This window comes from Anopheles nili, chromosome 2 (genome assembly GCF_943737925.1).
Source record: "Anopheles nili chromosome 2, idAnoNiliSN_F5_01, whole genome shotgun sequence".
Taxonomy (NCBI): Eukaryota; Metazoa; Arthropoda; class Insecta; order Diptera; family Culicidae; genus Anopheles; species Anopheles nili.
In genome coordinates, this window is record NC_071291.1 from 15,295,835 (window position 1) to 15,319,028 (window position 23,194).

The window sequence follows — 23,194 nt, forward strand, 5'->3', positions numbered from 1 at the left end:
AAGGCTTTGAATATGTTTCATTTGAACTACTTGAACTTGACTGAACACTAATGTTCTACTAATGGTGTTGTTCATCGGTAAACTGCATCGTATGGAAGTTCTAAACAATAAAACAGTTTCGTTGCGACTACCACCTACAAAACACTAAAATAAATAGTAACAACACACAGATTACACTTCACAATTATGGTCGAAAAGAAAACTATCCGTAGAAAACATATTTAAATGCGAACATGATCCTGACATCGTTAAAAGTCCTATGAATAGAACACAAGCGTAACATTGTACGACAATACACCTAGAACACAGTTACAAAGACTAGTTTTCGTTAATGCTGCAAGTTTTCACTAGCACTTTGAGGCAAACCGAAGCACATTAGCCGCTTTGTGCTGTTTACACTTGGTCTTTGCCAATTCGTACGTGCGGCACAACACCAGGTCAGAGTACGCCTGGCGGTACTCTCGAGACATCACCACGTAGATGATGGGATTGATGCAAGTGGTCAGATAGATCAACAGATACGAGACCACATTCAACACCTGCATGCTGGGACGGAACAGCTTTACCACGGTGATGGGCAGATAGCACACTAGAAACGCCAGGAAAATAACCAGTATCATTTGCAGCAGCTTCCGGTCCTTGGCGGACATCTTGCCTGCACTCATTATCGACGCTCCGGACGTGTTGAGGTGCTTCTTGCGCTTTCTCGAGTTAACATTGCTCGCATTTCGCCTCACGCCCGGTCCCGACGCAGTTGCGTACCTGTGACTCCGCGGTTTAACACCGCCATCCTCCAGATTGGAAGCGCCAGCTCGAGAAGGTGGTATCTAAAATTAGAACGAATGTTGCGTTACCTAATTGCCACCGCTCGCAGCCTTACAGCCCGTTGCAGGAAGTAATCGATTATCACCCGTGATGCATTACAATCGCCAAGGTCCACACTGTTGTTAGCTGAAGTAACATCTCCCAGGCAAGCGTTTCCTCTGGGTGAGCTATCGAAGAATATCTCATTCTCCGTGCTGGAATCGATGAAACGCCACTCCGTGTGTTGGCTGAAGTTGATGTACGACAACGGTGGAGGAGTTGGTGAAGGAAAGGAGTACCCACTACGATCGTCCTTGCCAGGAACAACCGGTGAGACACACTCTCTAGCAGATCCGTGTTGATTGATGATGGCACTGGACACGTCCTCGAGGCTGTCGTCCAAATTTTCATTCGGTTGATCCATCGTCCGCAAGGCTGTGGACCTCACGATGTAGAATATTCGGGCGTAGCAAACAATGATCGCCAGACAGGGCAGAGCGAAAGCTATCAGAAATAGGAATTGCTTTGGGGAATGACCTGAAACAAATGAAAACGTGACATTGATTTGACGAACTAGTTGCTGGACGTATTATCATATCCTCACGTTGACTATCGGGCAGTATGGAGCAGGAGTGGATGGCGACGTCTAGACCAAATTTCCCCCACTTTTCGTGCCATGTCGGCAGGAGCGAGCCAAAGCCCAGGATCCACGTGAACGCCACCATCAGACACAGATGCTTGGTACGGTAAATTCTGCAACCGAGAGGCGAAAAAGCGACCACATTAAGGACGACGACGTGCAGAAGCATCAGGCTGTTTGTTATTTTCCACGCTACCTTTGATACAACCGCTGATGACCGATCATAATGTACCGATTGATCGTGATGGCCAGTATGGTAAACAGCGAAACCGCCAACAGCCCGTATCGCATCATGGGCAACAGCCGGCAGAACAAATCACCATACAGCCAAGCCTGGTGCCAGAAGGTGCTCGCGGCCAGCGGCAGGTTGAAGCAGCAGAACAGCAAATCGGAGAACGATAAATTCATGATGAAAACGGCCGTTGCGTTGCGTGTCTGGAATGTTGCGGGAAAACGATCAGCGATCAGCTGGGAGAGGCAGACAACGTGGTTGGCTAAAAAGGAACGCGCCACCGTGTGTGGTGATTGTTCCATTCGCGCTATTTATGGAGCTAAGGAAGCTAAGGTCGGCTCGTAGGAGGACCATTTCCATCGACACAGCGATTCACTGCACCTGTTCTGTGTGGGATCGCCTTTCGTCACCGAACGCGCCCGCCGATACGTACTTTTTTGCTCTTCACCAAGGCCACTATCGTGAGCAGATTCCCGGGAACGCCAACCACCATGTACGTGATGCACGTCACTGTCGCGATGTTGAGCAAAACCCGCGGATAGCCGGTGTAGAGCGGGATGGCCTCGCTGGATCCTGCCGGAAATGAGGCATGCGAGTTGCGTCACTACGAGCCATAAACACCAGGTGCACCAGGACACCACCGTTTACCGTTGTTGGTGACATTTAGCCACCGATCCTGATTGGAAGCGATGTGGGGATAATACTCCGAACCGGGTTCGCCCGTGTCGAACAGATCCATCGTCTGAGGCACACATGCACTCTTGGCGGGTGATCGGAACGGACACGAAACGTCGGGCAGGAAAATCGAAAACAAAAAGGACGATCACCAGTTGGGGGCGATTTTTCACATTCCTAGACAAACTCACAACAGATGTCTTCCGTCCGAAGAAGCTGCTCCATGCGTGGCCACACAAGCTGGCCTGATCCGGTGCGAGTCCGTTTCGGGACTTTAACCACTTCAGGAAGCCAGCCAGCCCCTTGTGCGATCTCAACCCCGCGCGGGCAGCGATCGTGCACGATTGCCGCACACGATGGCGGTGTTGCTGGTTGTTGCCTCGATCGCGGCACACATTCTTAACAACAACCCCGCGGCTCTGGTCTCTCCGGCTCCTTTTGCCGGATCAGGTTCGCGTAAGTTCACCCCTCACGCAAAGGAATCGAACGTGAACGCACTACGCCAAGCGGGGTCGAGCAACCACCGAGCGAATCTGCCGGCTGGATGCTTGATGCGGTTGCTGGAGGAAAGGCAGACGGCTCCGGAAGGGAGTGGCATTGACACGAAGGGGTGGGCGTGTGGGGTCGCTGTGGGTTTGTGGGGAAAAGCAGCAACAAACAGCAACAAATCGCCAAACAGTGTGCATATAAAAATAGAATCAATTTATGCGCGCAACAACCGGGTTCGGTTGGTTACAGAGCGGTTTATGTGTGTTTGTGGTTGGGGTTTTTTTTTCGACTACCTTGTTGCGTTGATTATTTTTTTACTAATTTTTCCACTACTTTCACACACACACACACACACACACACGCAATGGGTAGAGAAAAGTGGAACTAAACCTTCTCCGGCCAACGATGCCGGAGAAGAAAGAATCTTCGGAAAATCCCACCCTACACGACGAGGTCACTTCCGAGAGCACGGTTCCGGTTACCGCAGGAATCGGACCATCGGAACACGATCAAACACGGCGGCGATAGTTCTTGGCCACGAGTGGCAGCGCACTAGAACGGGTCTGCCACGATGCAGGGACGTCCTATCGTAGTGAACGGACCGGCGAGACCGACTGGGCAAACGTTGTTGCTGCTAAAATAGGGCACACGTACACGGGCACACACGCATGCCCGTGTCCATTGTTTACTTTATTTTGTAATGTAAACTAATTTAGCCGACACCGTAGGATGAAGAAACACTTCGTCCGTCACGCTGGACGGTCCATCGGGAGGACAAGAGACGAGGAGGTGCGGAAGAAGGCGAAAAGGGGGGGGGGAAGAGGAGTCAAGTGGGGTGATGGAAAACTCGCCTGGAGGAGGGAGGGGTGGTCGTGCGAGAAGCATTTCCCGCTCGTTACGGACGAAAGGGAAATTCAACGGTTCATTGGGAGAAAATGCCTCACGTGGGGAGGACAAATTTTCGTCGCCGTTGCCATAGCAATGGCGATGTTTTTCGATGAACATTGACGTATGGTTAAGATGTGGAATAAACAGTTTTTAGTCGATTTTTCGAGTTTTCCAATAGTGGCTACTCACTTTGGCACGATAATCGAACATGTTCTCTCTAAACTCATTAGCATAACAACACGCTTTTTAATGTAAGTGAAAGGAGTGTTTTGAACACGAAATGCGCTTAAGCAAACGGAGCGCACTGTAGTCGAGGGTCAGGTGCATCTTCCTCACTAAATGTCTACGATGGATGTACATGCTACGAGCGGAAAGAGAAACAGAGGAAATAGGTGATAATTGTGACAGATTTTCCACCACTCGAAAATAGAGTGATGGAAAGTATTTGAAACATTTTTGTTTTTTGCTTTGTACACATCCTCAGCGGTTTTTACTGCTTCCGGTTTGCCAGATGCCAATAGACAGAGCAAGTCCTTACGAGCCTTGATCGTTTTCTCTTTTTCCTATCGTCCTTCCTATTCATGCAACTTATGCAACTTCTCGCTTGGAACGAATCTCTCATTCGCACACGCTGCAGGACTTCCAGTTACCATGGCTCATTTTAAGGCAGGCGTTGGCAGCTGAAACAGCTCAAGGATAAAATAAACTATCGAAAGATCGTTGCATACGACCTCTTTTTTTTTTTTGAAAGGAGATTATACTGTGTAAAAAACTATAGAATTCAATGGTGCGATAATAAAAAACATATTTCTAGTGAAATTTTTAAAATTGGCTTGTTTTGAGACAAAAAATCAATTGGCGGTAAAGTGTTAGCAAATTCTCATTCTTCTAGGATCCGTAGGTTCCCAAATGATCCCTAGTTCAGACCAGCTGCCTAATAAAAAAAAACCCTTCCCGAAGGTTTATGAGAGAAATAATGGTACCGTAGGATAATTGTTATGGTAGGTCAGACAATAATTCAAAGGACGGAGAGAATGCGCCAATAGCTTGCGCACTCACAGGGTGGAAACATAAATCCGGGGTGCGCACCCCTTCACGAGAGAGAGAGAGAATTTCCAGATGCCCTTAACCCACAAAGAATGAGAGAGAAAAACCCTGAGAGAGCATAGCCCTGCGCACACCAATCATGCATGCGCGAGAGAGCGCAAAATAGATTGAGAGAATAAAGATGAAGGTGCGCTTAAACGCTAAACATACGCATGGCAACACTTTACGAACACGTGGCTCAAAATAACATTTTCAAACAATCTAAACGTACGTAAACGTTTGCATAGGAGGATAACGAAAAAGCGGCTTACACGATCATATAATCATATTTTTATCTATTTTTATTTCAATTTCAAATAAACATCTCACAATAGCATCCTTATTAACTGAGTAAACCTAACAGAAGAAAACTCCCAATCTCAACAGTTCGCTGCATTCATTCTCGCAAACATCCTCATGACCAAACTTCACACGTGTAACTGGTGCTTTAGCATGAGCCTTCTGCAGCATGCAGCTGAAACAGCACGTACCGCGTGTCTATTGTACTCTCCCGGCCAGTCGCGAACGGTTGCCATAGCGTTTAGACGTTAGATGGCTAGACGAGTGTTAGAATAGACGAACGATCGACAACATTCCACCGGGAGGACCGGCACGCGTGACGACCGCAGGACTACGGCGACACAATCCGATAACGAGTGGCTCGAGCTGTGGTTGCACAAGTAACATTATTTTTTTCCCCCACTTCTATGTTTTGTTTCGTTCGCGCGCGTTCATTTCGTTGTTTATATTTCCCAAGAAACCCTCGCAGTGATAAGAAATCGGCCGAACGAACGGACGGAGATTCGAACGACGATCGTTACGGTATCAGAGTGTGTCCCCGTGTGCGTTGTGAAGACAAATATTTGATTGTACCCGTACGCTTGTCTGTCGAGAGCCTGCCTTCGATGGTTGATTTGTTATCGGAGGCCGTTGCCCTAGGGTCCCTTTCATATCACTGCTTGTCTAGCCCGCGCCATCAGACTCCCAAGTTGACAAACGCGTCTTCAAACGGAAAGGGGACGAACGAATCCTGCCAGAGCCGGATCGTGACGTATCGCGCAAGGATTCACCTTTCGGTATAGGGCGCTCGTTTCAGCTGCTGGGTTTTGTCGTACCTTTTGGAACATCAACGGAAGTGTGTGTGTTTTTTCTCGTACCGCCATGAGCGTCTTCACCTACCGGTTGCTCGCCCTGACCGTGGTGTACTTTGCCTGTCTCAAGGTTGGCCAACTGCTATTTCAAACGCTGGCCAGTGACAACGCGGAACATTGAACACCGGTGGCCTCGACGCGACCCAGAACCAGAAGCTTCGTCACCTTAAATATATGGTCGAGGTGCATGCGACCGTGCAAAATCACAAACAGGGGGCATTCGCACGTGAGTGTGCGAACGGTGACAAACACACCAAACAAAAAAGTGAAATGGCGCGCATTTCTGTTGCGATATGAAAGCGTGCAAAACCTTCTTGGGGTGTTTCTTGGTTGAACGTTAACGAAGAGTGAGGGAAGGGTGCCAAAGTTATTAACAAATGTTACTGATAGTGTAGTGAATGCAGCCAGTGTTACAACTCGAAGTTTGCGCAATTAGAAAAAAAGGCAAACAACGCCTCAACGGTGATAGTGAGTGTGTCGTGTAGAAGCCATTCAGGGCGTTAGTGAGAGTTTATCGCGAAAAAAATCCACCTCCAGATCTCCTAAACCTTCCACTCGGCAGTAAGTATCCTCTTCGACCACTGGCTCGAAAGCGTCATCGAGAATATGTTAATTGTGTAATGCCCTTAACCTTGAGCCCTTCGGTCAGCCAGCAAAACACCCGCGTGTCGTGCAATCGCACACTTGCCAATCGCGGTGGAAACGAACGAAAACGAACGAATCAGCAACCGTTGTTGATGCCGTGTGCCCTGTGCCACCCTCCCAGCAACACGCTGCGAACCATCGATCGGAAAGCAACCATCGATGGAGGTCTGTTGCTTCTATTTATTGCCCTAACCCTCGATCGCCTTCCGTTGTGCCCCGAATGATTAGAAATCGTAACCAACGAAGCGCACACTCGCGCACTTTGGCAGCATTTTGGGACCTAACCCTCGTGGTGTTGCGTGCGTAAAGGCGCACTTTTCCCGATTGGCAGCCTTTCTGGCGTGTTGTGGGTCACTTTTTCTCACCATTTATTGTGCGAAAAAGCGGGGCTAGAGTAACGCAAGGTCGGTGCTGTTTGAGTCACCCACCCGCGGTGGGATTGTGGCGAGATCGGAATTCCACCGTTTGACTCATCGATTAAAGCACGCGTCGTTCACCTTCCCGGAGGTAAACCGGCAAAGACGTGCCAATTGCACCTTGAGTCGACGATTCCACAGGTACTCCGCAGCTGCGAAGGCTATGAGTCAGAGACACGTACGACGACTATCTTACGGTGTGTTAGCTGGGTCTTTAGGCTTTTTGTTTGTTTGCAATTTGTGACGATCGCTTCCGAATACGTCCCTGCAGCCAACGAGACATACATCGTTTCATTTGTTTAGCATTTTTCAAGCAAAAAAAATCTCCAAGACGATTGAGCTCGAATTTTATGTGGTCACACACCATCACACAAGAAGTGAGTTTGTTACGCTGGCGACATGACCACTGGAGCCGCTTTTCACCACATCCATTGGCACCGTGCGTCCTGTTCGTTGGGTGACCCTTTTTAATTGGTGTTAATTGCATTTAATTTCGTTGATCGAATCGGCCGGCAGACTAGGGTCTGGGCCGTTTTCGAGGGTATCGTGGAGGAGGTGTCGCTTTCTCGCATCGAAACGAACGTCTTCCAAAGCCAACATCAGCTCTGATCGCTGACATCACTGATCGACCCTTGGGGACCTTCCACCCCAAAGTGACCAAAGCGTCCTTTTCCATTCCATCGGGTGGTGGGTCGAAAAAGAGAGAATTTATCGTTCGTCTCACCCACCCCAAGCACATTGTTTTTTGCTGGGATTATGCTGACTGGTGGACTGCATCGAACCGGACAAAGAGCCGATATTGTTGGCTTGCCTTGTGGTTTCGGTGTGCTGGCGGGGAAACGAATCCAAACAAATGAAGAAAATTGTTAGCCCGTTGGCTTCGGACCCAATTAATGCCCTCCAATGCTCAGGGCAAGTGACGGTTTTCTTCCATGGCACACATTCCAAACGTAAGCGATAAGACGGATCGTGAGTTAAAAGGAATTGTTTATATCTTCGCTTCCACGCGCAGATTTCCACTGCAGCCCTGTTTTAGCTCAACAATCGTCTTTATCTCCCTCAAGTGACGCCTTTTTTTCGTCCGAACGAACGCATCATTGAGCTGTCTAATAATTAAAATAAACTATTGCAAGAAAATAAAACAAAAAAACGTCATCCTCAACCCGTTGCATCATCACGGCTCAATGCACTCGATAAGCCACCGAGCTGGCAGTTACAACAACGGCTATTTGTCACGCACGCCTCTCACATTTCCTTATCACTTACACCCCTACTGCTCTTGCACACACTAAGAGGAACCGATTGCGCTTCAAACGAACCGTTTACTGTTGTTGCAGTTTCCATGCACTTCAACAAACTCTTGCTCAGAAGCTCAAAACGATCGCGCACCTACAAAACGACGTCGTTCTTCATTCATAACTTTCCGTGAGATGGGGGAAAATGCATAAAACACGAACCAGGAGCATCTCCGCCAACCCGAAAGGGCACTGTTTATTTGGTTTACATATTTTAGACTTATTTCGTTTAGCCTCGAAGCTAAACTCCCTGGTGTGTGCTGGGTTTGAACACATGTTTTAAGCGTTTTCCAATTCGGCCATTGCATTGACTCAGGTTTTTATATTTTTGCTTTTCTTTTCCCTCCCTCCTCTCCCCACAGCTGCCTGGACCCCTCTGCTAGCCATTCCACACTTCCATTCCGTGCCATGGACGAACTGCTCAACGGAACGCTGCGGAGCATACCGTACGACGAGGCACAACACTGGGACGCCAATGTTACTTCCGGTTTGCCAGAGATGGGAACATCGACCGACGGTAGTGACTTCCCGGACGAAACCAGCAGGTAAGCTAGCCTCCACGGAGGAAGCGAAATAGGTTCCTGTTTTTTTGAAGGCAACCGAACGAATCGAACATGCCAAAAGTGACGAGTTTATTGCCTTTGGGGAACAAAACAGTCGGTCGCGGTTTTCGCTACATCCCGAGCTCGGATACTCCCGTTCTAAGGCGGGAGCACACATGTGCGGTTGAAGCCGACTTCCGGCAGAACATTGGCGATGCAAAGCAGAGTTTTCACGTACGAAAATGATCACCAACTGCAGCGACGAGGCGTAAATGAAGCGTACAGGCGATGAGATGAGTTCGCTCTCCCTTTCCTAGCACGTAACTGGGAAGGGTTTTTATTCAGTCACAGGATGGACGGGGAAGGAATCACGATCAAATAAACCTGCCCAAGGGGGGTTTTAGCTGCCCCATTCACCAGCTAGGCAAGAGACACACACCATAACCGAGTGGGGCGTGCCAAGCGAACCGGGGGGGGAGGGCCGAATTAAAAAAGGAAATAAGCAATGAAATTTTGTGCAAAGCGACGAAGAGGAATCCGCGGCCAGCAGGGAATTGCACGCGGGCTGAATGGTACTTCCTGCGTCCGGACACGCATGTACGAGGGTGTTCCGTACACGATGCGAACGATTTGCCACCCTCTTTTGAAGGGGTTTGGGACGCCAAAACAATGCCAACCAGAAACAAAAATTCAAACCCCGATGCCAATCTAGGCGACCGTAATCAACCGAGGGGGTCCAATCAACTAGCCAGGGTCTCCAATTGACGAATAAACGCAATGCACCAGCTGCGGTAGATATCAGAAGCGTTGGGGGCTTTTAACATCTAGGTTCATTATTTCATTTTTGATATATGTACCTGGTTAGTTCTCTAGCTCTTCCACGGCGAAAATCCCTTCCGCAGCAGTGAAAAATAATTCCAAACTGCGTCATTATTATGGAGAAAAAATGAAGAAGTTCCTGAATAAGCAAGATTTTTAAGCTCGAAAACAAATAATGCAAGCATCAACACCCCATATGATACTTTACTTAATCACCCACCGATGATGTGCACGATTTCCGCGGAATTGATGACAAATGCCACTCAGTAATGGCGAGAGGAAACAAAGTGCCGTTTAAATACGGTCCGGTAACTAATAGCTAAGACGAATCTTCCACCCGGTCGGAACCTCAAGCAAATGATTACTCATATTCCACAACGGTTTGCCGCGTATGGCATTGCGTACTGTTGCGACCAGCGTTGAAACCTGATGCAAACGTGCTCTTGTCTCGGATACAGTATGGCCAACTAACCTTGCTAAAGGGACAGGGAATTTAAGTACGTTAACAGTGAGTCCAAATAATACATCAAGCTCTCAACGCTTATCATGTGGCTTGTTACAACAAAATCGAAGTTCCTCTAGCATTCTGACAGCGTATTGGAATTGAGCCTTTCTGGAATTGAAATGACCATTCCACGTTAAAGAAGCCTTTCGATCCTTTCACCACATTGCAATGCAATATGCAGCACCTTCAGCTATGTAGACCGAGTGAGAGACCGAGAAGTCGGTTCCGCTGTACGGAGCCTGCGTCATTTCAAGCAGCTGGCCGTGGAAATGGTTCACGGTAGCAATAGCACAGTCCGTCACGGCGCTGTGTTCGGTTTCAGACCTCTTCCAAACGCTGCGAGTTTTATTTATTTCGGTCGAAAAAACAAAGACCTCTCGACGCTTGCCATCGCGGCTCTTACCAGTCGAGAAGGTAATCGGATATCTAACGGGTGAGGTTCGTTTGGAAGGACTTTAAAAGTCCAACCCAACCAACTCCAACGCACGTGGCACGTGATGGGTCTTCTCACGACTAGGGCCCTCCCGGATGGCGCTGACATTTACCCGATCAGAATTTTGTATTGCGTTTCTGTTACCAAGTTATCAGTAGGTTTTTGTTCTGCTACAGATGTATCCCAGCTCTTATATTCATTTTCAAAGGCCTGACGGCTCGAAAATAAAACGTTGCGAATTACTTGAGCGGCCCGGGCGTATCTTATCTATCACTATCTACTCAAACACATCAAACATAACTCCAAACAGCAAAGGGTCTTTACGGTGCCCTACATCACCGTGACGGAGGCCGCAGCATAACCCGAACCAGTGCTTGTCATAATAAGAAAACATTGTCTTTCCTGCCGAGCCTCCATGCTCGCGTCTACCCTAACCGTCCCACCCGGGCGGGATTTAGTCGACATTGCTGGAGTTTACTGTTTATAAATAAAACGGATCAAACCGCCTTTACGACCCCCGCGGCCGTAGCCATGCCCTGCCGGATGTTGAGTCTTGGTTTCCCAGCCACATGCATGCTTCCAGACACCGTAAGCAACTCGATGTTTGGCATTGCGGTCGGGATAATAATTAACGACGGACAGAGACGGAGTACAACTAAGTTCTCAGGATCTACAAGCCTACTCGGCGTGTTTAGCTCATCATGATCGCTGGTTCTTTCTTCCGTTGGTTGGGGCAGTAAATAAAACGATCGTTTATTGATTTAGTTTCGGGTTTCCGTTTGAGAAGCGATCGTGTGGCTTCGATCCTTCGAGGTTTAGGTTAATATATCATTTTTCCTACCTTTCTCAGGTTTTCCCGAGGACTCCTCACATTTGCAGCCACGGCCACCATGATGATTATGATAACAGGAATCTTGGGAAACCTACTCACCATTGTGGCCTTACTAAGATGTCCCAAAGTACGGAACGTCGCGGCCGCATTTATTATAAGGTAGGTACCCGGAACGTGACCCAAGCTTTTCTGGTTCTTAAACCATAAACGCAATGTTACGAGCGAGGATATCTTAATACAAACGAAATATAATGATTTACCCTGCCTTGAAACATCCTCATACAACTCAGCCTATGCATCGCGGACTGCCTGTTTTGCTTAATCGTACTGCCGTTCAACTTCGTGCGCTTCATTCAAGGCACGTCAAACCTTCGCAAAACGCTATGCACACTGGTAACGTTTATGCAGTATGGCAGTGTCGGTGTTTCGTTGCTTTGCATCACCATGATCAGCATCAACCGGTAAGCGCTCTAAGGACACGTTCCATCCTTTCGCGTGACCTAACGAAGGTGCCCACTCGTGTTCCTTTCTAGCTACATCATGATCGCCCACTACAGCATCTACCCGAAGGTGTACAAGACATCCTGGATCATTGTGATGATCGTGGCCTGCTGGCTGTTTTCCTACGGCTTTCAGCTGCCAACGCTCTTCGGTGTTTGGGGTATGAGGACTAACCTGCAGCAAGCCTGCCATCCTTAGGTGACGAACTTACGATCTTTCTTTCATCGGCAGGCAAGTTTGGGTACAATCCCCAGCTGGGCTCGTGCTCCATCCTGCCGGATGATGAAGGGCGTAGCAGCAAAACGGCCATGTTCATCATAGCCTTCATCATTCCGTGCATCATCATCGTGGTGTGTTACAGTCGCATCTTTTGCGTCGTACACAAGTAAGTGCATCGTGATGATCACGATCGTGATCATGCATCCTTCGAACAGCGCCTAATGTCACTCCCGTGCCCGTTCCAGATCGGACAAGCGGATGAAGAACCATTCCAAATCGCAATGCAACATTCCAAACAACCTTCGCTCAGCGGTTGATCCAGCGGCTCCACTTTCGGGCGGAAGTTCCAGTTCTGCTAATAACAACTCCATCAGCTACACGGCCAGTTCCTCGGCCGTGAAAGTCGCCGGTACACGACCTGGACCCAACGACACCCGGGACGCGAAGGCCAAACGCAACGAGTGGCGCATCACGAAGATGGTCCTTGCGATCTTCCTGTCGTTCGTTATGTGCTACCTGCCGATCACGATATCGAAGATCGTCGATAAGAACGTGTCCCTGCCGCGTACGTACAGCTGCTGTGAACTTCTGCTCACCCCAACACTTGCTGATCGTGTTTTCTTATTTTTTGTCGCAGCGTTGCATATCTTCGGTTACATTATGCTGTACCTGTCCGCGTGCATCAATCCCATCATCTACGTGATCATGAACAAGCAGTACCGGCAGGCGTACAAAACCGTGATCTTCTGCAGGCCGTCTCGGTTGCTTGGGTTCACGCATGGTGGTAGCAGTGTTGGAGGTAGGTGCAACCGGTGCAAGTAGTTGCAGTGTTACAAAAGTTACATTACGCGTCAGAGTCGTACGTGACTCAACGTCCAACAACTTTATTTCTCTTAAACGGTTCTAAATGTTCTTACTTTGAAAATGTGTGTTTTGTCTAGCGTAAATATTTAAGTAGATTTTCTTCTACTACCAGGACTGTATAAGGGTAGTTTTTTTCTGTCTGGTTTTTATTTGCATGCTATTTGTTTCATCAGCTGGATTTTGTTTAAAAAAAATCATCTTTAAGACACCTTGCTGAACAAAAGGCGAGGTGAATAATAATGTTATATTGTGTTTTTTTGTATCAAGTGTAATTGGAATCAGTTTTATGAAATGACTTCTCATCGCATTTTGTTTTTATACCTGGCTGTGATGATAGTTTGCAGTCGTGCAAACATATATTGTTGTTCCTGGCCCAGACTATTGTTCCCATCTTTTCTCTTGTCCAGTGTTATATTTATTCTGTGTTTTTTTAGAAGCCTATTTTTTTTTATTTAGCCAGGGGCTTCCCTTGATCATAGGCCTCCTTTTCATGGTGATATGTTCGAACATGTCGCCTCTTTTTTGTCAGTATGGCTTCTAGTAAAAGTCTTCGGAAAATAAAATAACTGTTAACTGTTGTTGTTTGAATTGACTAATAGTGACCTCAGTTTGATGATGATGAGCTTTTAGTAAACCATGTACTTACTCATTTAGTAACATTCCCTTAGAAGTTTACTCTGCGTTTTCCACTCAAAACCTACACGAACGTCCTGACTTAGATCCCGTTTCCGTTTTTACTTATGTACATTTTATTTAGAGAAATGGAAAGACATAGGGTACAGCTACAACCACAGTCGTACCATGGTGTCGCAAGTTTCAATAGCCGAACCAGAGTCGCCCCCATCCAGCCGGCTGCGCCAAGGTAATCGGATCTGTTGACGCCATACGGCCGATATGGAATCCGTCCCTAATGGCTTAATTTGCATAGCTTGAACGTCCTCACATGTAGACTGCCTTACGACTCACTGTTTTTCAATTTATTGTAGTATTGCCTGCGTATACTTAATTGTGCTTTATTCTGTACATCTTTTCGCTGAGAATGTTGGTTTGGTCTACCTCTTCCTTTAAATCTATCCCACTATACTTTCTTCTGTGCATAACTTTGAAGCATATCATCAATCACAGCGTCATACTAGTATTAATTCTAATTACTCATTAGAACTAGCACCAAATGCAATCACAAAAGATAATTGATTGATTTTTACATAGAACATAGACATTAATATTCCAATCCGTTTTCTTTCAGATTCGCCGCACCCACAACATTTAGTCGCCATTCAAGATAGTTAGACCGTACAAGATCATATAGGATGGCTCTTCATCGCTCATACCCAGACTGAAAAGCATACCCTTTCTTTCAAAAGATAGAAATAGCAACAAATGACGAGTCCACGAAGTATGAATCCTCGTTGGAACACAAGAAAACTATGCTGGACGACGATCAACAACTGCGCGATTATCATTTTGTGCGTTACAAAATTAAAACAAATCCAATGCACTACAAATCCAGCATGAAACATCATCATTCTCTACTATAACAACTAATATTAAGGTTATACAAGCCCAAGTCAAAACATTCACGATGCCAAAATAGGTTAACAAAGTCTGCAACTGCAACGCAGAGCAAATTATTTCTAGGAATTGTGGTTAAAAGAAAATTAAAACAGAATAGAAACAGCTCGATTGTTTTTAATTCGTAAGCCAAAGTCTTTGAATATAGTATCTTAGTTCTCCTGGTAGGTCCTGTTGGTTTTGCATCACATATGACTAGGAAGCATGTTATAACTCCAAATGTCCTGCAAAGCTCAAATGCAGAACTACTGCGTTTACAGTTCACAAGATTACATTTCCGTAATCACCATCGATTCTTGTTATGCTCTACAGTTAGCTGGTAAGATTAAATTATTCACATGTAGTTCGGATAAAACACTGTTTCTTATGCGACTGTTTTTGTCATTGCTTTTCTCATTATTATACACTGTACAAACAACGTGAATAATGAACGCTATTAACGAGAAGAGTTGCGAGGTTTATTAGTAAGCAAAATCGTTCTGAATAAAAGTAACATTGTGTAAGAAACTGTAGTGAACTTTGTATGAAACTGTGGAGTACAGTAAAGAACTATTCATCGTCTTCTGGTAAAGGTGTGCGATTCGGAGCCGGCACGACGAAGGCAGACAACGCAATAATCAAAATAATTCTCAAAAATTTGACTATATCGCATGGGCGGTTCGTTTTATTAACATCATCATTTTTGCAACATTTATCGTCATGTTTCTATATATGATAAATCGCACCCATTTATGCTGACTATTCCAGGTCGTCGTTTAGGATAGTTTCATTTACTACTTGCCTTATGTTTTAAAATCAAATAACGAATGTTATGATTTTTAAAAAAAATGCTATCAGCTCTAGAAACGCATCGAGCAGCAAGTATCATGAGCGGCACAGCTTTTGTGAAAAGAAATAGCTAATCATATGCTCTGCTGTGAAACCTGAGAAAAAAAGTAAGCGTTTTAGAAGAACGCTCTGCTCGTAAGATGCTTATAGTACAAACTAACTGTACAATACTTTTTCTAACGAATTATTTCTATACAGACGAGACTGGCTCGTCGAAATATAAATTTTAATTCAAATATGGCCATTCAATTATAATCCAAACCAATTAAAAAGGGTTTTTTATATAAAGTATTCAAATCGAATCTAGTTTTCATCGAATATTCTAACATAATTGTGAGTGTTTTGAGTGCGGAACCCGTGCGAGGACGAACCTCGTAGATCTAATAAAAGCTTCCCAATTGTTATTATTCAAATCGAAAAATGTAGATTGCTTCTATGCCATACATAGATAACATAGAAAATCTACCCTTCAACGACCGAACAACGATTATGCAACTACGTAGAAGTTCAATAATGTTCAAAATTATACATAACAAAGACTTTCGCATATGTAGTGCCAAGAGCATCAGCAGTATTTGTAGTTATGGTGTAGTAAAGCATTAGTTGTATTTGCAGTGCTAGCACGGAGCCAAAACTCAATTTAAGACTCGCGCACATATGATATCTACTCCATAATATCGCATCAAATCGGTACGAATGGGCGACAACACTAAACATTTCTGTCAGCTGCAGATGTATACATTCGTCCATCGAAAAAATATGAAATCCTTTTTCATCGATCTTACTCGAAGCTTACTTCTAATCATACTTCTTTGTATCCAGTTTGTCTTTGATGATCAACAATGTGTGCATATAAAAATAAAACATTACAGCTATAATTCCCCCGTATCGTCTATACTATTATTCCTCCGTTTCTTCAAATGATGAATGTTCCCAATCTTTAACTGGTAGCACCATCGTGAAAATGCAGCGCATCAGCATTGCCATAACAACGTCGTTTAAAATCTCCAAGCCGTTTTGGTAGATTTGACTGATCGATTCGAACTGATTGCATCGTGTTGCTGTCAAAAGAGGAAATGGATTAAATATTAGTAACTGTTAATACTACTTTATTAAACTTGTTGAACAACACTTACCTAGTTTTGCTTAACACCACCACACCCCCATTGTCACTGATCTGCTGAGCGTTCAGCGAGTAAAGCTTGCATAAATCTTGCAATTTATCGTGCTCTGCTTCATTAACGTCGTGTAGCGTCAACTCGCGTTGCTGATCATCTTGAAGAAACCTACAAGTTGCATATTTTTCAAGATAACAAAAGCTTGCAGGATCCAACGCAATATAGGAACATACCTTGACAGAAGCTCGTTCACACTAGATATAATTGAAAATCCTGGCCGCTCCTCACGAATTCTTCGACATCCGGCTCGTATTTCTCGTATTTCGTTGGGCAGCGTTAGTCCTGGAGCAATATTATTTACTAGAAATGACGCATTCAGCTCCGATACGTTCGTTCCAAGTGAAATCGGTAATCTCGCTTCAATAGAGTCTAATCCGATGCCTCCAACCGAAGAAGCCATTTCATGTATCGCACTGCCCATCGTAATTTCACCGGGCGCTACAGGGATACTCGCCGTCGTTAGTAATTCATCGGCGGACATAAGCGTATCGTCATCCGGGAGATCCTGATCGTCCGGCTGATGTGGCAATATGGATCGGCCGAGTACGGAAGAAGAAAACCCGCTTACAGCTGCTCCTCGTGAGCTATGGTATGTCTTGCGAAAATCGTGCTTTGAAGCAAACGTGATCATTGCCTCGTTACCAGGCCAGTCCGTCAGTTCGTCGTCCCCTTCATGATCGGTTTCATTGGCCAACACCGCTTCCGAATCACTCGAGCTGAGTGAACTAGAGCTAAGAAAATCATTTACCTGCCCTCCGCAATCCATCATCTGTCCTTGTCCTTCCACACCGGACATCATGAGCATTTGCTTCTTTCGAAAGTATTTAGATTTGCGATGGCGTTGTTTTTCCTTTGGATAACTACTTTTCGCTTTCGTCATCGGTTCGGCGGTCATTGCAAGTGACGTTGGCTTTGCAGATTCCGGAAGAGATGAGTGAAAGGAAATGGGGTTTCTAAGAACACCGCTTCCGAACGGTTGCACCAGCATCGGTTTCGTTTGCGTTTGGGGTAGTGAAACGACTTGTGTCATTCCCAGAGGATCCGTCATTGGCACCACCGTAGGTACTGCTGTTTTCGTAAGTTGCTGAAGAGAATTTACATTATCTACAGGTAAAGTTGTTTGTGAGATTACCGTGCCCGTAACCCCTAAAGTCGGCTGACACAGTGACACATTGGTATTAGCGATTTCTTCGGCGGGAGGACGTTGTTTCCGAATTGCTAATATCCTATCGTGATGCTGAAGGCCTCCTGGTATAGCGTGTTCTCCAATACGAGATATGATTTTCGAGCTTTCTCCCAATGTTACTGTGGCGGATGGCTGTTGAAGGGGCTCTGGAGCATGTTGCTGGTGCATTGGTATCGAAAAATTAAACTCTCCTCTTGTAGAATTAGGATCCGGAACGGATGGAATTATTAAAGAACATGTTCTCGAAGCCTCCAAGAGCGCTGATCGTTCACGATCTCTGTCAGCGGAAATTCTCTCGATTTTAGAAACGACCGTTTTGTTAAGCGGTAGAATTCGCTCACATTTCATCATGCTTGCCGAAAAGGACGCCGCGCGATTACGGCTCTTGTACTCGCTATAAGAAGATCCCTTGGGGCCGAAAAATTCTCGTTGTCGCGGAACGCTACTGGAATGTTGCTTACAAAAGTCATAATCCATACCACCACGATCTCGTTGACCACGTTTCCGCTTGCCGCAGAAAAGCATCGTGCTCCTAAGGACGTGTAAAAGAGGTACTTAACTCAATCGTACTGTTTACGCAAACCACTTCCATCTGTACTTACCTAAAATTGTCAGGGCATGCCGAGTGTTTGAATACGCGCTTCTTTACTGTTCCTGCCATCGGAAACAGCGTATTGCCACCAATATGAGGCGTGGACGGTGTCGTTTCATACTCCACGGCCATGCGTTTGTACTTTCTCTTCCGTCGCATATTGGGTCTGAGAAGAAACAAAATGCAAAATTGAATTTTAAAAAACCTACTAAAAACTTTCTTCAAGTCTAAGTGGTACAAACCTGGCGGGACTGAAATTTTCGTTCAAGGAATCGGACTCAAAATTCCCCGATTGCGGCGTTTGGCGTAACTTGAACGCTAATGCTACGGAATGTCGATCATCTGAATCGCTCTGGACGATATTGTTGCTGCCGCTAAGATATGGCGAATCTGCTTGATTCATCACCACATTGCACGCTGGTGGATCGGTCGGACTGCTGGAGCTATCCTCCGTAGGTTGTGGGGCACAGGCTGTAAAAAAAATATACATAACCACAAACAGCAATTAGCAAATACGTTTGTGATTGTTAGCAAACGTTTCGACTTACGTAGATTCCCTGTTGATCGGGTTCGCCGTCGGACTCCCCAACGAACCTTGGTAGAATTCGTGCGAGAAGTTTCTTCCAACGCTAGTGTTAGATCATGCGAAAATTGCTCCATAGTTTCAGGAGAAGTAAGTGCAGTACATTAAGTCGACGGCACGATTATATTTGGAACTTTACGATAAGAACAGTTTTTTTTTTCGAAGACCGCCTAAAATTATCACGTATTTCGTACGGGAAGAATGATCTGTGGCAAGTTGTCAATTTTGCTACTGCAACGGGTGGGATTTGTTTTTATTCTAGCACAATGATGATTAAAATCTTTGATTATGTTGAGACCGAGCGTTTAAACCTACGAGACACTATGTTTTTCGGTATGCTTGCTTTTCACGTACGGTCGTCACGTTCTCGTGTACGTTTCTTTGCACGAACGAACGGGCGTCCACACAGGAGCCAGGAACATTTCGGTCCAACCGAAGCTAGCTCGGCCATATGCGTGTTTTGGCGAGGGATAGTTTTAACAACGAACGGTTTAAATGGCTATACGAGTTACATTAAACACATCACCAAAAGCGCAAATACGAGAAAACGGCAATCAAAGCAAATCGATCTTACTATTATTGTTGATGTTGATAGTTAAACTTTCCAATTCCCTTTTCGAGAAACGGCGTGTCACGAGTGACAGTTGACAGCAAAACCAACCGATACTGTCACGCTGGGAATTTTAAATGTTCTTTATTCGAATTCATATTTAAATTTAACGCAATTCTGAATGATTTAGTTTTTCTTACATTCTCTGTAAGTTTTGTTAAAAGGATACTGTTTCATCATTTTTGATGATAAAGTCTAAGCATTGTTCATCTTTGAGCATACTAAACGCTACATTCAATTACCTCAACTAATTCAAAATTATGTACTCTCAAATCAAATATAAATATTCTGTCTCAAACATTTTTGCCAAGGGTGGTTAGCTAATTACTAAACCGATTAGACAATTTACCTGTTTTCTCTCATGCTTCATTTTCTTGTAGAATGTGAAAGTTGTTTCTTCAACGGCTGACATCTCATGCGACCTTGACGATCGCTGAACTCTACCTTTCCGTCTAGATGGTTTTATTAAACCATCCATTCTTCAAGCATTGCTTTAACCGATCAAACCATTTTTATTCCGCAATAGTTTGGCCATATTTAACGTCTTGGGATTTGATTATCGATTCATCCCTCTCGGATCTATCACGAATATGATCGCGACATCGTTCGGCACGAAGATCACCCGATCGCGAAACTGTCGTGGATTCTCATCTTTATCTCCCGTGCATTTAATTGCAGTGGCTTTGTTGCTGTGCTGCAGTGAATTCAGTTGGGCGCAAACGCAGGAAGAAAAGGTTCCTATCGAATTAGTTATCTCTTATCTTCAGACATTGTCGATTAGTTTGTTTGAAGCACTTGATCGAGTTGTGTAGTAACGGTATTGATTGAATTTCAACTTAGCTCATTTATGAACGCATTCACATTTAAAGCTCACGTTCGTTTAACATTGAAAGCTCGCATAGAGAAACAATTGAAGGTCAAACTAATTTACTAACCGACTGTAGCTTCTTGGTTGGTTGGGTATTGTGAGTGATTTTACTTATCTGTTTGTTGGTGTTGCAGCGTAATTTTGCAATGGCTAGTGATATTAGGTATGATGTTGAGCAGCTTCCTAGCCCGCGGACAAAGCTGGGAGAAGGACCTGTCTGGGATATCGAAACACAGAGCCTTTACTTCGTGGACATCAACACACCTACGATAATGCGATACGATTACGCGCGAAATCGTACATTCAGTGCAACGCTCGGTAGTTATGGAAACGGCATCTTCTTAGCAACACCCGAAGTAAACCGATTTAATCCTATTTTTACACCACCTAGATGGCGCTAAATCGATTTCGTTCATTGTGCTCGTCGCGGGACAACCGGAACACTTTGTGGTTGGTGAAAACAATCGTGTATCATTGATCCAATGGAATGGTCGATCCGAAACGGCTAAGCCCGTCCGTACGTTGGCCGATCTAGGCGAGACTCAAAGCCACGTTAGATTTAACGATGGCAAAGTTGATCCCTCTGGTCGCCTATATGCTGGTACAATGCAGTTGGAATCGTTGGGTGATCTTTTCGCTCAAAAAGAGGGTCAACTGTTCCGTTACACTAATGGGACCATGTTGGTACAGAAGAACAATATCAGCATTTCCAACGGTCTTACCTGGGATGAACCCGTAAATCCGCTGCGAATGTACTACATAGATTCCGCGGCTTTGGATGTGAAGGCATTCGATGTGGATGAGCATGGTGATCTCAAGAACGAAACGGTGTTCTTTGATCTACGCATCGACGGATCACATCCGGGATATGTTCCAGATGGAATGACTAGTGATGCGGATGGCAATCTGTACATAGCTACCTGGGGTGGATCGAAAGTCATGAAAGTGGATAAAAGGTAAAATCTAACATAATCGAGAGCTTTCGTTTCCCTCGATGAAATCTAACATTTGTTTTACTATCGTCGTAGTTCTCAGAAACTTTTACTGGAAATTAAGATCCCTGCTGAGCAGGTTACATCGGTTGCATTCGGTGGACCCCATTTGGACGAGCTATTTGTTACGACGTCTTCAAATGGAGATAAGCCAGCACCGGCAGGAGCACTATTTAAGGTAACTGGACTTGGAGTCAAGGGGAAACCAATGCACAAGATGGTTCTGTGAAGAGATGTCTTATTCTGTTCGTTAGACATGCTGCTAAATAAAGTCTAGACTTTAGCAACGATAATATTCCACTTAATTCAACTTAGCCGAAGAATAACTAATCAAGAAAAAATGCCATGCCGTTATATTCGATTTGTGTTTATTATTAAGGATTGTTGAAATCATACATTTATCTCTTTACTAATCGATTTCCTTTCTGTGTGACACGTTCGACGCCGGCTGCATTTGATTATCAAGCGTCCTAGCATATGAACTTGATAGACAAAGGAAGCCCTCGAACGAACGGGAACAGTCGGAGATTCCGTAAGGATCGTGTAACAGGAGCAGCAAATTACATCATTTCAATGTCTTTGGTGGTCCATGACACGATCCGAACGAAGCCTATCTGGCCACAACAGCGTCACCTGTTGCTAGGCCATAGCGAACGAACAAGTACAACTTTAACAACTGGTAGAGTCATTCTTCATATTTTGCCCGAGCTCGTAAGGGCTGCCTTGCTGATAAGAGGTTCAAGATCTAATGAACACGGCCCGTTCTCAACCAAACATCGCAGGCGGGTATTCACTGGGTTAGTTTGTTTGTTTGTAGGGTTTTTTTTAACGTTCTTCGCTCCATGATGCACGTGTATCGCACATTATGCGTCTGTCCTGCAGCACACACGTAAGCGACGGCATGGTTCTTATTCGACCTTGGCGAGAATGTCAGCTTCCCGGAAGAGGTGGTACTCTTTACTGTCTCCCAGCTCCACCTTGGTGCCGCCATACTCTGGCAACAGCACCTTTTCACCGACCTTCACAGAAAGCGGCACATGTGCACCAGTCTGGGAGTTACGAGCTCCCGGTCCGACCGCGATCACCGTACCTTCAAGTACCTTCGATTGAGCCTTTTCGGGGATCACAATTCCGCTCTTGGTTTTTGTGAGAGCTTCAGCGCGCTGGATAAGCACGCGATCCAAAAGAGGCAGCAGACGTTTTACGGCAGACTAAGCAAAAGAAAATGACGATAAAATCGTTAAAATATTGGCATTAATAAAATTGTTCTAAGAGCACGTGTAATAAGGAATCTGACAGCATATTGGATTACGTAAGCCACCGCCTGCTCACAATCGTTCCGGCAGAAGCCGGTCATAACTTCCAGCAAGTCTAGATGCTTATATTTTGTTAATATTAAGGCTAATAACGCATGCATAATACATTCCTTTCTACCAAAGTGCGATAAAGTCAAGGGCCGTATTTACATTTGCATCAAAATCAAACGTGCCCGATGAAGAACATTCCAGACTTCAGATTGCCTTCTGGAAGCCGGTCGTTTATCATGCTAGAATTTCGTTTCGTGAATCGGAACTTACCATTTTCTTAGCTAGTTTGCTATGAGGTGATATTGGGAAGGTACGATAATAATCTGCAGTCACACCAGATTATATTTCACGTAATTATCCACGAGCCCGATTGAGACGCGATACCGCACCGTTCACAAATAAGTTTCAATATATAATGTCATATTGCAAGTAGCTGTCAAAA

General features: G+C 45.3%; 5 protein-coding genes across 5 annotated transcripts; 2 read left to right on the forward strand and 3 right to left on the reverse strand.

Moving 5' to 3' along the window:
• Positions 1-347: 347 nt before the first annotated feature.
• Positions 348-2,415, reverse strand: LOC128730482 (protein trapped in endoderm-1). The gene is made up of 6 exons (XM_053823536.1): positions 2,325-2,415; positions 2,110-2,249; positions 1,641-1,879; positions 1,409-1,557; positions 911-1,341; positions 348-827 (listed from the first exon to the last, which is right to left on the reverse strand). Exons 1-6 carry the CDS (start codon positions 2,413-2,415, stop codon positions 348-350), a joined length of 1,530 nt encoding a protein of 509 aa, XP_053679511.1.
• A 6,314-nt stretch (positions 2,416-8,729) lies between these two features.
• On the forward strand, positions 8,730-15,244 carry LOC128721686 (G-protein coupled receptor moody). Its single transcript, XM_053815465.1, has 9 exons — positions 8,730-8,866; positions 11,471-11,611; positions 11,743-11,913; positions 11,986-12,113; positions 12,185-12,338; positions 12,418-12,737; positions 12,810-12,971; positions 13,794-13,898; positions 14,283-15,244. The coding sequence occupies exons 1-9, from the start codon at positions 8,730-8,732 to the stop codon at positions 14,324-14,326; spliced, it is 1,362 nt and encodes a 453-aa protein (XP_053671440.1). The 3' UTR covers positions 14,327-15,244.
• Positions 15,245-16,376: 1,132 nt separating this feature from the next.
• On the reverse strand, positions 16,377-19,052 carry LOC128720732 (uncharacterized). Its single transcript, XM_053814427.1, has 6 exons — positions 18,941-19,052; positions 18,635-18,863; positions 18,403-18,558; positions 16,788-18,332; positions 16,573-16,722; positions 16,377-16,497 (listed from the first exon to the last, which is right to left on the reverse strand). Exons 1-6 carry the CDS (start codon positions 19,050-19,052, stop codon positions 16,377-16,379), a joined length of 2,313 nt encoding a protein of 770 aa, XP_053670402.1.
• A 1,547-nt stretch (positions 19,053-20,599) lies between these two features.
• LOC128721177 (regucalcin-like) lies at positions 20,600-21,713 on the forward strand. The gene is made up of 3 exons (XM_053814901.1): positions 20,600-20,771; positions 20,845-21,409; positions 21,482-21,713. Exons 1-3 carry the CDS (start codon positions 20,600-20,602, stop codon positions 21,672-21,674), a joined length of 930 nt encoding a protein of 309 aa, XP_053670876.1. The 3' UTR covers positions 21,675-21,713.
• A 94-nt stretch (positions 21,714-21,807) lies between these two features.
• Positions 21,808-23,142, reverse strand: LOC128721180 (10 kDa heat shock protein, mitochondrial). Its single transcript, XM_053814905.1, has 2 exons — positions 23,023-23,142; positions 21,808-22,656 (listed from the first exon to the last, which is right to left on the reverse strand). Exons 1-2 carry the CDS (start codon positions 23,023-23,025, stop codon positions 22,354-22,356), a joined length of 306 nt encoding a protein of 101 aa, XP_053670880.1. The 5' UTR covers positions 23,026-23,142; the 3' UTR covers positions 21,808-22,353.
• Between the last annotated feature and the right edge of the window lie 52 nt (positions 23,143-23,194).